Source organism: Alligator sinensis, unplaced genomic scaffold, assembly GCF_000455745.1.
Source record: "Alligator sinensis unplaced genomic scaffold, ASM45574v1 scaffold428_1, whole genome shotgun sequence".
NCBI lineage: Eukaryota > Metazoa > Chordata > Crocodylia > Alligatoridae > Alligator > Alligator sinensis.
Window position 1 is genome coordinate 2,990,870 of NW_005841919.1, and position 15,603 is coordinate 3,006,472.

General features: G+C 47.3%; 1 protein-coding gene and 1 long non-coding RNA gene across 13 annotated transcripts in view; one reads left to right on the top strand and one right to left on the bottom strand.

The window, feature by feature from the left end:
• The first annotated feature begins 559 nt into the window (after positions 1-559).
• The window catches only part of PLEKHG4B (pleckstrin homology and RhoGEF domain containing G4B), a 234,881-nt gene continuing 219,837 nt past the window's right edge, over positions 560-15,603 (top strand). For 2 of the 12 annotated variants that reach the window (XM_025198263.1, XM_025198267.1), the window contains exons 1-3: positions 560-618; positions 954-1,024; positions 2,880-2,949. In XM_025198263.1, coding sequence (XP_025054048.1) covers positions 2,881-2,949 — 69 coding nt within the window. In that variant the 5' untranslated portion in view covers positions 560-618; positions 954-1,024; position 2,880. Of the gene's footprint in view, positions 619-953; positions 1,029-1,463; positions 1,521-2,879; positions 2,950-6,395; positions 6,577-14,573; positions 14,689-15,603 lie in introns of those variants that run through there. The other 10 variants (XM_025198275.1, XM_025198278.1, XM_025198274.1 and 7 more) reach the window with 8 other exon arrangements.
• The window catches only part of LOC102368422, a 2,183-nt gene continuing 1,186 nt past the window's right edge, over positions 14,607-15,603 (bottom strand). The window contains exons 2-3 of the long non-coding RNA XR_323262.2: positions 15,244-15,345; positions 14,607-14,680 (exon numbers count right to left, since the gene is read on the bottom strand). This is a non-coding gene — a long non-coding RNA (uncharacterized LOC102368422). The remainder of the gene's footprint in view (positions 14,681-15,243; positions 15,346-15,603) is intronic.

The window sequence follows — 15,603 nt, forward strand, 5'->3', positions numbered from 1 at the left end:
TTTTTGCAAAAACCTTGTTGGTCCAATAAAAGAGATCACCTTTACTATGAGTCCGGATTGCCTTTTTCCTCTAGACCAATATGGCTACAACCTGGATACCTATCCCTATTTGTGGCATTGTAAAGTAGGTTGCCTTTATGCCAATTCGAGTTACGCATCATGCTCCAGTTACACGCATAAAGCCAGGGAAACCTGCACCTTAAAGCAGCTGGTCTCTAGTTGCAGCAAAGCAATGGGCTCAAGCTACAGCACGGGGAGTCGAGGTTAGATACGAGGAAAAGCTCTCTCCTGGGAGAGGAGCAAAGAGCAGGCACAGGCTGCCCCAGAGAAGCAGGGGCTTCTTCGTCCTGGGAGGTTTTCAAGACCCGCCGAGGTCCTCCCGCCCTCAGGCGGAAGGTCTCCTGAGGCCGAGGGGCGGCCGTCTCCTGCCGGACGGACCCGAAGGCTGCTGGCTCCGGGGCCGAAAGCGCGGGGAGCTGGGCGGGGCCTCCCCGCCTTGCCTCGCCTCGCCCCGTCGCCCGGCGGCTCCTGCTCTCCAGCCTCCAGTCAGCCCCTCGCTGGCGCCGCGCAGGGCAGCGCCGGCTTCCACCTGCTGCGGGGCCTTTCCCGCGGGCTCGGGTACGTGGGCTCGGGGCGGCCTCCACCTGCTGCTGCTGCCCCGGGGCGGGGGGGCCGCTCTTCTCCTCCCGGCCCGGGGGCGGCCATGCCCGGCTCCCCCCTGCCTCGGGAGCGGGAGAGCCGCGGGCTGCAGCAGCCCGGCTGCCCTCCACAGCAGCGCGGGGCGGCTGCTACAAGTGCCGCCTCCTGGCGGGGTGGGGATGCCTGGGGCTGGGGGGTTTCTCCCCCTAGAGCTGAGGCTCCAGGATCCCAGCCCTCCTCGGGCTTTAAAGGCTGGGGCTACCTAGTGGAAACCTCGGGGTTTATCTTACGCCTCATGTTTGCCCACCTCGCAGGAGGGCCAGCGCACGGCGGCAGCCTTGGGAGGATCTCCAGGCACCTGCTTGAGGATCGCCCGTCTTCAGCGGTGAGTAAGTGCCTATTTGCCTCCTTCCCTGGCAGGCTAAACACGTGTCTAAACACTGCTCTGACTTTTCTAGCCTGTTTGGACCCGAAAGGGGTTTGGTTGACTTTTTTTTCAATGCCTGGCTCTTCTTAGCAGAATTGCTGCTTTTAAACTGCTCACTGCCTGTCTGCATGGCAGAAAGTTAGGTTTCTTTTTTTTTTCTCACTCCCCAACTCCAGCTTCCCCCATGTCCTGGCCCAAGTTTAATGGAATGGATGTAGATGTTTAGAGAGAAATGTTGGGATCTTCCCTTTGCCCCTGTACAAATTTTCTATTTCTAGAATGAAATGCTCCCTCCTCTCCACCCCATTTGCATTGCAAGCATTGGAGAATTTGCAGTCTTCAGACACAGACCTGTGTGCTCATCTGGAATTCACTGTCAGCATGTTTCTTACACAGCTAGATGGGCAGACAGGAGACTCTGCTGGCCCTCAACCCAACTTCCCACTCTACTCAGGTGATCAGAGTGCATTGCACCTAGTTCTCCATAGGGTCCATTTTCCTTCCACCCGCTTTCCCCTGGGAAGCAGAAGTTCCCATCTTCCCTACATAGTGTACATGGTGAATCAGAGCTTCCTTTTTGGAGGTGCAGATCACAAGTCCACTTTCATCCACCGTACTCTGAACACTTTGGGTCACAGATCTCAGAGTATCCTGAGCACCATACTAGGATGTTAATCATTTGCCCAGCTCCCCTGCCTCTTCCTTCCAATGCTGAGCCTAGCATCTCCATAAGGTCTACATTTGCCTTGCTACCTGGGACTCGAGCTATGCAAGATTTCCTGGTCTCTGCAGATATTTATGTCCCACAGAGGTCTTATGGCCCATTATATAATTTTGCCTTCTTGTTTTGCAAAGGCTGAGCTCCTCATTTTTGTGGTCCTTCCAGCCTAGAGATTCTGGGGTCACTATAACCTTTGCCTCCAGCTGGCCTGTGGAACTTAGGTGCAATCCTTCTTTGCCAGTCCCTTTTCTAAAGGGCCCCTTGAGCAATGAGGATTTTATAAAACCACCTTTCCTCTACCAAACAACTGGAGCACTCTTGCAAATGACTTCCTTTGTTAAAAGTTTCTTGTGGTTTAGCATATGTCTTAGTTTCTAATGGTACTCAACTGTTAACACTTCAACAGCTACAGTTAAGGTACTTTTTATCTTGAGGGGTCCTGAACTGTTAAATACACAAATAAAAAAAATGTTAAAAGCGATCTGACAAATCACCCCCAAGCGTTCCAAAAAAAAAAAAAAATTAGTGCATCTCAGAATGGTCACAGAAATACTTTGTAAAAGGGTATGATTCAAGTGGACAGCAGGTGTGGGTGGGACCAACAATTTCTAATAACCCCAAGTCAAAAATAAATTGAACAGTTTTCTATTTACTTTGCTGACGGGGAACTGTGGGAATAGCTGAGTGACATTCCACAATGTATCTATCGCTAAACAACCACCATTCCTAGATAAAATCATAGAAAGCTGTGAAGTCAGGATGAGATCCCTTATTCTTTAGCCCACAAAATACACACCTACCTGAGGTACATGTGAATCTGTTCCCTCTAGCTTATAACTTGCCACTAGAGACCTGGCTACTTGTCTACATATTGCCTGTAACAGTTACAATTAGACAAAAGCCATTCATTGCTTGTCTTTTAATTTATTTTCTTTGCGCAGTTTGTACATCAGTTTTAAAGGAGAGAGATTTCTGTAGAAAGGCTTTTAGGGTGGTGGGCACGTGAATTTCATTCGGTCTTCTTTAGTGACCTGTAATTCAGTTTGGCGCTCATCACTTTTTAATAAATTGGCTTATCTCCTTTCCCTTCAGTATGAAGCTGGTACTTTTCAAGCCAAAGAAGTGTTGTCATCCTGGAGATTTTGTCATCTCCTGTAAGAAGGTAAAAATAAACCCTGTAATGGAACTTGGTAACTCCCTTATCTGTAGAGAGGCCATTATCTTTATCTTTATTGTAAATTGCTCAGTATGCATTTTAAGTGACAGTCTCCCCCTCTGTTCTTTTCTGTTCTCTTTGAGCCAGGCGGATTTCTTAGATTTAATTCTTTCTGTATTGTAAAGGCAAGATGCTTCCATTCAGTGTGGAAGGAATGTTGGGTAGTGGTTAGATGGATGGAAACATTTTGCTTGAATCAGTTTTCTGTATCTAAAAAGATATCTGCTGATGTATTGATATTGCTGAAATGGCAGCTACATGATCTAGAATGTTAGATTCCAGGCAGATCTTAAAAAAGTCTCTGACATGAGCCTCAGTCAGGGGTGTATCCAGGATTTCCCAAAGAGGGGTGGGGGAAATAACAACTCATACTGCAAGGGTAGTGGCACCTCTTGCTCCCAGCATTCTTTGCCAGCGGACCATGAGGTGGGAGCCTCTAGGGATTTTTTAAAGACCTAAAGCACATCTCCCTTCCCATTCCTGTTAGGAGGTGGTCTCCTCCCTTGCTCCTGATGCATTCTCTATGGTTGGGGGCAGGGATTTTCTAGGGTCAGCTGGGCTGAGTGGGGACCAGACTCAGTTGGGGAGGGACAGAGGCAATAGGGCGGCTGGAGAGCTCTTGGATAGTTTCCCTCCACCCTGCCCAGTCAGTATGGAGAAGGGGAATCCCTATCCATCCCTGCTGCCTTATCCCCATCCCCAGCTGAGCCCAGCCTCTGTGCAGCCAGCAGGAGTGGCTGTGGTGCTTCTTTGTCCTCATGACAGTGGGAAAGGCAGCTGGGGTTGGGGGAAGAAAGGGCAGGGATGTGGGTGGAAGGAGCATTTGTTAGACTAGGAAGAGGTAGGGAGTAAGTATTTTCACTTGCTTTAGGAACTTTAAAAAGTCCCTGGAGGCTCCCGCAGTGCAGTCCAATCCAAAAATGGGGTGCAGCCATAGCACTGCACCCGCCCTGGACCTGTCATGTCTTCAGTTTTCATTATAGAGTCCCCAGAATTATTTATTACATCAGCCCTTTCTTTAGCCCCAAATGCTGCTTCACTAACTGAAGGGGCTACACCTTTGCCAAATAAAACACTTTCATTGCTTCCTTCCAGAGGCTGGATGTACTGTCTCTGCAGCATGTGCGTATTATATGGTGGTTGAGAGAGAAATGAGTACAATTTAGATGTCTTGTCTTGAGCCTCTAAAAGCACACTAGCCTTTGGAGTAAGCAAGGCTAAGAAAAGATGAGGAAAAACAAAGGCACTGAAACCAGATTAGAGGATATGCATGCTCAGGTCCAAGGAATGAGACGCTGGGCTGTGAATTCTAGGGTAAAAGTGAGAGTTAATATAGTAACTCATTACATTTGCTCAAGTTTACTTCATGAGTTACTATTCAAGTCGTCTAGTCTTTCTAATATGCTGGTTTGTTGTGCAACTCCCTTTAATTAACAAAAAACATCTTTTAATGCTCTTTAGGAGGAAAAGTACTTCTGTTGGGCCAAACATAAAAGTATTGGATCTTAATCTTTAAAACGAGGTTCTGTTTTTTCTTAATACTTGGTCCTTATTCTTTTTAAAGAGTGCTTGAGAAACACATTCTACTGGGCTTAGTAACCAGAAGCAAGGTTTAGTTTTTCCTTGCCCCCACATGGAAAGCTTCCAAGATTTTTGAACTGTTCTTTGGGTCAGTGGTATCAGAAATTATAGCAATGCAAATCTGTTTCTAATCATATATTTTTCCTTGAGCCAATCTACTGTTTCTGGCACAAATCCTTCATCTAACTGAAGGGTGAAGTTTAGCTGTCTCTCCTTTGGAAATTGGGTGTAGGTGAACATGACCTTTTATGTTAATAAAACGATTTGAAAGCATTGTTAAGCTTGCTACTTACATAGGCAAGAAGTAGGGAATGAAACATGTCTACTATTTTAAGCAACCAATTCTTGGTATAATCACAATAAATGATTGACTTTTAGAACAGTTTTAGAAACTGTACACCATTAGAAGCTTAGCCTAAACTGAGTCAGGAAAACTGAGTTTTAGTTCTGTCTCTTAAATGACCTGTGCCTGTGTGGAATGGGTATGGTTTAGAGCAGGCAGTGCCATAGCAAGGGCGGGGGAGAGCAGGGCGATTTGCCCCAGGCGCCAAAGCAAAGGGGCACCAATAGGTGCTGCCCAGCCGGGGTAGGGCATAGAACCAAGCAGCTCGTTTGGTGGGGGGAGGATGGCTCCTGCACTGCATCCAGTCCCGGGCAAGCATGGGGGTGGTGGGTGCACCCCAAATCTGTACGCGGGGCGAGGGCGAGCTGCCACTGCAGGCTTTGCCCTGGGTGCCAAACTTCTTTGCCATGGCACCGAGAGGAGGGGTGGTGGTAAAGATAGTCACTATTCATGACATTGTTGTGAACCCCAAATGGGACATCTCGGGCACCACTGCCATACACAGTTTGAGTCACTGTACAATAAATGGAGTGTCTGTGAGCGAGTGTGTGGGCAGTGGTTGACATAAGCTCCGTTATGTCAAGGGCTCAGTACTCCATGAATCTTCTCAGATGTATAGGGTCTGGTCGAAGCTCTGAACGTTTTTGAGTGTTGTGGGGGTTATTGGGATAATTGCAAAGAAGCTTAGAGAGACAGCTCATGGAGCTTCTTACTCCCTATGCAGGATTCTGTATACAGGTACTCCTCACTTAACGACCTACCTGTTTAACGACCGAGTAAACATAAAGGTAAAGAAAGTAAAGGGTTCAATGACTGTGGCACAAAGCTGACGCAGAAGGTGCAAGTTCTTTTTCTGTCCCTGCTCTGGTCCTGCTGAGGGGACCCTTGCTAAGATGTTCATCTGGTTATGTCTGTGTTAGAAGTGAGGATATCACAGCTTCCCTCCTTTTTTGAAGTGCTTTGAAGTCTAAGAAAAAGCACAATATGTGATAGAGATTTTAATAATGGTACCTTATATTGCAGTGAATGTATAACAATATAGAAAAACTAGCTTTGAACAAAAATAGAAATGTTACCTCTTCCATAAATTGAAGTCTGAGGGCTTGGGTCTCTCAGATGTGAGCATTTTTAGTCATGGGTTGGGTTTTTCTTGTTCATATTTGCAGGTTCAGGCTCTTTAAATTCTTCTCTTACTCACCATCTTCCAACACTTAAAATCATGGTTTTCTTTCTCCTGGGGCAGTCAATGACATTATAAGGAACATGGCTTCCTACTGTGATTTGGATGTTAGTGATATCATCATGCCTTGCAGGAGAAATGTAGAACCCTCTGTACGGGTCAAGGCAGGTAAAAGTCCTATCAGATTACTTTGAAACGATTATTAAATGTTAAGGCTCAGTGTGTATTATGTTGAATGATTTAGAGCAGGAAAGAGAATAATGAAGTATCACTCTCAACTAATTACAGGGCCTTGGGGTCATTCCTGGAAATCTAGATCAAGACATGGTGAGAACCTTCCACACTGATTCCTCTTTCCCCTCCAAACTGGAAGGGAGTTCAGCTGCTTCAAAGACGCTATCCAAGGCTTATGCTGACCCCATGGAGAGTGCTCTGTAGAGACATTTGTCAGCAGTATAACGATGGCTAGGTGAGCAGGACATGAGCCCCAAGCACTCCCTACGTGCACTGAAATGGAACTATGGGAACACCTCACCCACTTATCTCCCATTCCCCACACCTTCTCTGCAGCAGCTCTGTCTCCAGCAGAGGGAAGGGCAGAGCAGCAGTGATGGTGTGTAGTGCAAGAGTAGCAGCTAGAGGTTTGCTGCTGCTGCCGCCTCTCTTTGCTACCTAAATCAGTATTTAAACGGCCACTTGACACACATGTTGGTGGCAAAAAGAAGGTAATGTCTCTTCTCGCAGCAGAGAATTTCTGGCTACTGTTCCTGCACTGTACTGCTGCTGCCTGGGGTGCAGTATTGGACAGGTATGCCTCTGACCTGGGTAAGCCAGCATGTTATGAGTGCATATCATTTTTTCTACATCTCTGTGGAGAATATGAAGGGGGAAAAAGGGCTCTCTTAGTAAGTCCTGGGAGAGTCTCTGGTATTATGACTTCCATTGGGCCAAACTGCTAAGGAGCCAATGGGTGAGGGCCTGGGGGAGAAAACCCTTGGGCACAGCATGGATCCCCTTGACTTCCCACCGTTATCTGAGAACACTGTTGCCAAGTCTTGCGAGGAAAAAAAAAAGTGACACACTTTAAAAACAAGCCCAACACATTTCAAAGAGAAGGGAGTGGGGGTGCTTATAAACCCACAACTCTCAAAAAATTAAAGTGACTTAAAAAACAAAACAAAACAAACCCAATTCTGCTTATTATAAGCAGACTTGGCAACACTGCCTGAGAGCTGCCAGGTTTTGGCTGTCTCTCTGATTTTCCCCGCATTGTGATTGTGGGGCATCTTTAAAGTACCACCACCACAGTTCCCTGTAGTGGGAAGGCAGTGGCACTGCTAGGGTGAGTGCACAAGCATATGTTTGATGCATGCCCCTCCCTATGTTTGCAGGTGGGAATCCTGGTCGCTTGCCTCTCTTCCATTCTGAACTTCCTAATTTTCAGGTTTGCTGAGCTTTGTTTATGGTTGGCACTTTTATGTGTTTGCTCCAGACCTTGGACCATACTGTGTGGGGCAAGTATAGGCACAGCCCCTTTCACTTTAGTGGGAACCTGGGCAGTTCTGTCCTAGAGCGTAATTCAGCCCTGGTCTCTCCTAGACAGCGCTGTAACTAGCAGAGGTTGTTACCAGCTCTCTCACCTTTACTCGCTATTAAATTTGTATGTTTTAGGGTTTCTGTTAAAGCTCAGTGACTGGGAAACTACAGACTTGGTGCAGCTATTGTATTGCTTTGTACCAGTCTGGAAAATTACAGTTTAGGAAGAGTGAAATGTCCTTGGTTCCCAGGACTGTGTAGATTCCTCTTGGCACTTGATTCCGTTTATGAACATTCTCTTTGAATACAGATGGCCTTATCTGTCCAGCCCTATTTGTGCAAGATACTTTCATTAGGTTTCAGAAAATATCTTGGGCTGCTACACTTACCCATTGTGTTTCCAGACTGAAGGAGTTGTTCTTACAAAGAGACTCAGGTTGGTTAGTAATGAGGAATGACTTTTACATTTTCTACAATTCTTAGTCTGCTCTTTCAGGAGTTTACAGTAAAGAATTTGAACTCTTATCTGGAGTAGTAAAATGGGTGAAATGACTGCTTTCTTTCATTGCGACTCCTGAGAGGCAACAGCATTGAAAGGTTCTTATGTAGTTGAGCATTAGTAACATTGCTTATGTTTAACTCTGGCATCAAATCAAATGATCAAGGAATGCTTTGGGAACTGTATTCTGGCAGGGGAGTAACAGTGAGTGTGAAGGTTTCAGTAGATCGCATACATGACTTTGAAACAGTGGAAAGCCTTTGGCACATTGTTTGTTAGTATATTCATGTACAATGCTCATACTTTAACCAAGGTATCCACCTATATAGTATCTGAGGACTTCACAGTCTTAAACTTCTTGATTTTAACCTTTGTACTTTTGTCATTATTTTACTGACAGCAAGGTGAGGAGTTGAATATTTGAGTGACTTGCCCAAAGTTGCCCAGGAAGTCTGTGGTAGAATAAGTAGGTGCTCCAGAATCCTTGGAGTTACTGCCATCATCACTTTCCCTATAATTGCTTCTTGGAAATTTCTGCAGTTTTTATATTTTTAGTTTTAAAATCACCTTATTCAATAACATTTTCATAAAAATGAGATGAAACAACAGTTATAAGAGCAAAACATAGAAGTCAGGCAAAAATTATAAATGGAATAGTGAAGGCAGTTTTAAAATCAGAATGTAAAGATCTCTTCTGGAGCTCAGGCTAAGAAATCAGTTGTCTCTGTGGCCACTTTGACTGCTTTCAAGTTTTTTTTTTTTTTTTGTTAAAACAAGAAAAAAACCTCGCACTTTAAAGTCAGTATGTTCCTGCACTGAGTCCAGTGCATGCCCAGAAGAGGCATCACATAGTTGGACCTGGTTCACCCCATGTCTGTATAGATTGGGTGCTTCAGTGGGGCTTTTCTGGCACTTTTGTCAAATGGCCGTGACTTAGCTTTAGATAACAGTGCCAAAAAACCCTGTTGAAGTACCCAATCTATACAGACAGGATTTATAATAATAATAATAATCATCATCATCATCATCCTATTTCTTTTTATTTGAGCCAGCTCATGTTGGACATGATGATAATTGCTACTGGTGGATAATACTGCTACTTCATACCTTGACTCAGTTGGTGTTAATAGGTTAGTGCTTTTGTAAGCCTGATCCATATTGCCATCTTTGAACATTATAGCTTGGCAGATTGTCATGGAGCAGGTGTGAGGCTTCATTCCGTCAGACTTCTGCCTCCCTTACCACTGCCTGTCCCCCTGCAGCTGTGAGCAGGGGAAGGGGGGTGAATTAAAGATGACCCTCTATTAATTGGATTCTATATATGGAAATTTATAATGAATTTATAAATTTTTCCATGTACAGAATCTAATTACTGGGGGGAGCATCTTAAATTTAGGGTAGTCTTAGATTCAAGTAAATGCGATAGTTTATGAAGAGATCTGAGCACCCTCCACCCCCTGCAGGATATGAAAACAAAAATAGCAGTAATATCTTCTTCATCAATGACTGGTGCCCCCCTTGAGACTAGGGGACACCATTTTGTAAGTGGAAGTGTTGGCCGCAAGTGGGGACCACCCACAGATGCGGGAGTGGGGGGCAGGGAGGATGGCAAGTAGCAAGCGGGGACTGTCCACAGATGCCGGCAGCAGTGGAGGGGAAGGGTGGTGAGTGGCGAGTACCTGAAGAAGCTAGCGGCGGTGGACAGTCTTCAGGGGGACACGTCCCCCGCTCGCTACAAGTCGCCTATGATCCTCTATATTGGCATCTGGGAAAGAGAATAGTGAGTGCACATCAGGTTCACATGGCTGTGGAATAAACTTACTGAGGAGACTAAGGAGATGCCTTGAATTCTTTTCTGAATGACGACCTCAGGCCTATTAATGAGACAGCATCAACAGACACATAGGTACTTCATATGCGGGTGCCTGAGGGTTCTGGCCCCACTTGGGAAGAGGGTAGGGTGACCACCCCTCCCTAATTGGGCAGGACAGTTCCAAAGTGGGAACATCAAGTCCCAGTCCCAGGATATATGCCTGGGACAGCATTTGTCCTGGATTCTCAGCATTGTGCAGAGATCCAGGTTTTCCATTCTCCGTGGAAGAATGTGAGAAAAGGCAGGTTTCCCCTTGCAGGCTGGCAAAGTTCCAGTCTGCTAGGGGCTATGAGGAACGGGATGGAGGAGGCACCATGTGCATGTGTCCATACGCATACATGCACATGGCCAGGAGTATAGCCCCAGGCAGCAGTGGAGAGCAGCTCCCTCAGCTGACTGCAGTTAAGTCTGTGGGAGGGTGGGGGGGGCGGTTTGGGGCCCCCCCCCCCCCCCCCCAGTGAGGGAGGGAGGGAGTGGGGCAAGGGCTGGGCCTGGGCCTGAGGGTGCTGCCCAGGCAGGGCAGTGCATGGGGCCTGGGGCCAGGTCAGGGAGTGGGACAGCCGTTAGCGGCTCCCCCACCGGGGGGGGGGGGGGGGGGCGACTCCTGGGGAGGGGACTGAGGTGGGCATGTGCCCAGGGGCGGTTGTGCAGAGTTGTGCCCCCCACACTGCTGGGTGGGCAGTATTGCAGGGAGCCCTGAACCTGCATCCGCCCCTGTCCCCGCCATGAGCTCCACTTGGCTGTGATCTGGCCATGCTTCTGGGTGGGGGGCATCATCTTGGGGCCCCCTGGCAAAAATAAAAGCACTTTTCGCTGTCAGCCCAGAGCGCAGCCCGGCACAGCCCCAGCCCCACCCCCACCCACTCCACACAGATCCAGTTGCACAGTTTTCCCTGTCTATAGTTCATTCATAGCATAGGAATATAAAAATTATTGCAAGAGCAAGGATATGGCTTTTGTTACTGATTTAATTAAAACATGCTATAGTCATGTAATTAAAACAGTCGAGCAAAATACAAGTTGGGTAGATATTTTAATTTGCTGTCAGATGAGACAGACTATGGGCTTAGTTCTTGCAGTCTGCACTCTTTCTTTTGTGATCCAAAATGCCATCTATATGATGTTCCTAACCTAGATTGCATAGGATAATCCTTAGGGGAGTTGAGTATGTTACTACTGCTACTACTAATTATTACTATTATAATGCTTACCTAGTTCCTGTCTAGCACTTTCCATCTGCAGATCTCAAAGCACTTTTTAAAAGGAGATCATCATTATTATTTCCATGTCTTATAATGTCATCTTTGGAATATTGTAAAGTAAATTTTGGAACTACTGGCAGCCTCATTGTGCATTTAAACCCTAGTGCATGTTTCTATTTCATCACTTCGTGTCTTTACACTTCAACAGTTTGAAACATGTTGGGTATGTCTTTGTGCAATTAATGCAAAAGCTCCAGAGTTTATTGTTATTTGAATGTGTGCCTGGGAGCACAGCACGTTGAGCCAGGTCAGAGCAGCCCCAGCTGTCTGGGGGTCAGCCTGCCAGCGTAGGGCTGCTCTCCCCAGGTCAACCTGCTGGAGAGGGGCTGGCTTGGCCACAAGGGTGCTAGCTGGCAGGCAGACCCCGCCCTGAAGCACCCTTGTGCCCCAGCCAGCCAGGGCAGTGTCTACACATGCGCTGCTGTGGAATTTTTTACTATCCTGCTGCAGTGTAAGAGAGTTTACTCCAGCCTAATAGGGGCACGCATGTAGATGCCGAGGCGTTTGCTGCACAGCTAATTAGGCTACCATGTAATAAATATATTCTGTAGACATGCCTATTCATTATTTAATGTTAGTGCGATACTTAGAACTTGTGCATCATTTCACATTTTCAAAACTGTACTGTTGTTTGCCCTGCACTCGCATGTATACGTTTCTTCCTTTCTGTTATTCTTGGTATCAGGGAAAAATCCTCAGATAAAATACTTAAAAGCTATGTAGTAGATTAATCAAATGTTTCAAACGTGGGTGTTTAAAATATTCATTGTATCAGCGAAAAAAATCACATTACAGGCATCTGGTGGCAGACAATAGTGTTCAGAGCTAAGTGTTATAACATGTCAGATCCTGCTTTTGTAACTTAATAAGTAACTTTGTGCCAATCACTGGAATAGACATGATTGGTTACTATTATTTTTTACTATTATTTCTATTGCAGTGGCACTTGTAACCTGAGCCATTGAAATAAGGGGCCTTGTAAGCACTAAGGCTACATGCTGTCGCAGAGAGAGACAAAAGGGAAGACCCAAAGGGGCAAGGGGGGAACCCTGGGAGCAGGAATCCAGGGAAGAACAGGGAGAAAAAAAGCAAAAATAAAAGGGAACACTCACCTGCAGCGAGACCCGCAGCAAATCGGGAACACCAGGAGGAGCCTGCGCGAATCATCAGCCGCACGCACCTTCATACAGCTGCGGCCGGCCGATGACGTCAGTGGCGATCACTGGTTGGCTGAAATAAAGCGAGTGGTGAGCAAAGAGGTGAGGGGACAGACGCCAGCAGAAATCCCAGCTGGAGGGACCTCCATTAAGCTCCGAGTGGAGTGAGTGGGGCCAGAAGCAGTGTTCTCCAGCAGGGGAGGATTCAGTGCCTCGCATGGCGAGCCAGGAGCCATTGGCTACGGCAAAGACGACACTGCACTAGGAGCAGGAGCTCCTGTGCGAAGAACGAAAGAACAGGAAGGAAGATCCCAGAAAGACCCTAATTCCAGCGGCCAGCATGGAGGAGGGGGAGGTGCCAACCCACTACCCAGCATCTGATCAGGTGGGATGGTGGAGGGCCTCAGGGGGCCCAAAGATATAGGATCCAGGGTGGCGAGGGAGAAGAAGCCCGCAGAGAGCCATTGGGTACCTAGGATAACCCCATAAGTCGTCAGGGGGAGCAGGATTTGTCTGATTAGGCCTTAGGGACCAGATGTGAGTACCGAGGGGTGTGTCAAGAATGCTCTTTTCTTTTGGGGTTGTGTTGTGATACGGTTTGTGTTTCCCACTTCTGGAGGGGTTGAGTATCAAGGCACCGGGGGAGACTCGATGGTGGCATGAGCCTCAGGATCGGGGTTAGCATTAAGGAAAGTCAACGTGCACAAAAACCGGGGAGACACTAGGGGCCTGTTGCTCGGGAGTTTGGCCACAGGAACAACAGTGACCCGCCAGGTTGGGTATAAGGGCAAGGTAGAGGGGAGGTAGAGCCTCGCAGAAGACTGCCAGGGAGACAGGGCGCCCTCAGGGGAATCAGAGTGGTCCCTCCCTTCCCCCCCCCCCCCCCCCCCCGTATTAAGATTCAAAGTCATGGCAGGCGAGATAGGGGAGGACCACGTCGGGAGCAAACAGCTACTTGATGGGCCACCTGGGATAACAAGGCAGACACCATCCTCTATCCAGACCAAAGTCGCCGGGCACAAGATGTTCGAGGCCAGGCGGACACAGATGCATTTTAAAGAGACAAGACAGGCAAAGTGTGAGAAGGGACATGGATGCACAGAGAAGTGATGCATGTTATCCAGGGTCCTTTATCAGGTCGCTGGGAGTTCTCCAGAGTCTGTCTAATGTACTGTCCTCCAGACTCTGCTAGATCTTCTACAGAAAACCCATTTCTGAAGAGTTCCAGTTTGAGTGTTCTGAACTGTGTGTGACCTGCAGTCCTGCTGCTTGTACAATTGTTACCATATTTACGTTTTCCCCCGTCCCCCAGTCAGCATGGGGGGAAAAGCCCTTTATCTTTTATTTGCATGCAAGGGAATCTCATTAAATACATTGTCTATCATTAAACTGCTGCTTATCATTAAACTGCTGCCAAAAGCAGCATGTGCTCAGCAGTCAGAAGCAACTATGAAGTTGTTAAATGCAGCTAACACTGAATCTGACTACGAAGTACGTGGCCCATAGTGGGCAAATATACTGATGAAAACCTACCACAAGAATAGGTTATTGCAACCCAGCTAAATAAAATTTGGTAGTGACCAATGAGCGTGGTCCCCCTCACAGCTGACTTCCTTTTTTCAAGTCATGGTGAGCCACTGTATTGTATACATACTCCCACAGCTCTACTGTGCCTTTCTTTCCCATTTCTAATGATTTCTCTGTCCTCACCAGCTTTAAATGTGTGGCAAACATCAACAAAGGGGGCCCTAAACTGTTCACCCAGAATCACTCTGTTGGCCCCTCTCTCAGCCTATCATGTTTGATTACTATAGTCCCACCCTCCATGAGGTGGAGCTGGACCAGATTGCCATGTGTCTCACCTGCATATACATTTTTGGGAGGAGCCCAGCACGTATGACATGAACACTTGGTTCCAGTCATGTGTGGGAGGCCAGTTAGCACATGGAACTTGTGTGGGGGTGGAGTACACACACACACACACACACACACACACACACACAGTAGTGCTGAGCTGTGGGGTCCCCATGGCTTGAAATGCTGTTGACTCTGGTGGGGCCAATGAACTATATGGAAAATCATGAATCTTTTGGCTTTGGACTAATATGCATAATTTGTACTATTCTCTTGTCGGCTCAGATCAAGTATAGTCCTGTGCTTACCTGGCAAGGGAAGCACCGTGACCATCAAGATGACCTTCCTAGTTGCACCCGGGGAAGACTGCTCTCCTGTCATAGGGATAGTACCTGCCAAGGTAATGTATAGTAAGCCTCTGGAGTGGGAAGGCCTTGGCTTTATGCCCACTTTATGGAAAGGGGAGACTGCTTCCTACCTTGCTCCTGCGGCCGTATGGCTGAGGGCAAGCAAAACTTGGGGCCATCCAAATCCAAGCCTCTGGGCTTGGGCCTACAAGTAGGATGCCTGCCACAGGATTTGGAAACATCTGAAGCCCCAGAAGGGGGTAGAGGATGTTTGCCAGTAGTAGGGCCACTTATGGTTCTGGACTGACTTGCAGATTTGGAATTTGATTTGGCTTAGAATATGGAATTAAAAAAAAAAAAGAAAAGTACTATATACAAGTAAGTGCTGAAGTGCTACTTAAATATGTGTTTATGGAGTACTGTGGAGCAGTGAGCGCAGGTGTGGTGGAGAGACCTGGAGAACGCTGCTTCCGGAGCTGTTGCCTTATTAGGCTAGAAGCTCCGTGATTGGAGCATGGCGAAAAGATGGGGACTTCAACGAGGAAAAAGGAGGAGACTGGCGGAGAAGAGAAGGGGGAACAAGGACCCCCCAGGGACTAATAGCTTACCTGAGAGTGTCTGGCAGCACTGGGAAGAGAATGGAGCTCCGAGGGTGAGGGGCGGATCCTTGATGAGAAAAACTCCGTGAGATGCGTCCTTTGCCGGCAGATCTAGAAAAGAAAAGAAAAGAAAAGGGGAAAGTGGATTTTACTCGCTCTCCCAGGCGTGGCGATGGTGACAGATAGTCCTGCAAGAGGATTTGGGGCATCAGTCATATACAGGATAAAAGGTAGACTCATAGGTTTTCAAGATAACGAGGTGTCATGACGGGGTCCCTTAGGAGGGCCGTGATCTCCTCAAGGTCCCTCGCTCCATGTCAAGGCCGGCCCAAGACACCCTCTTATTCTCGCCCGCCACGTCTTGCTGGT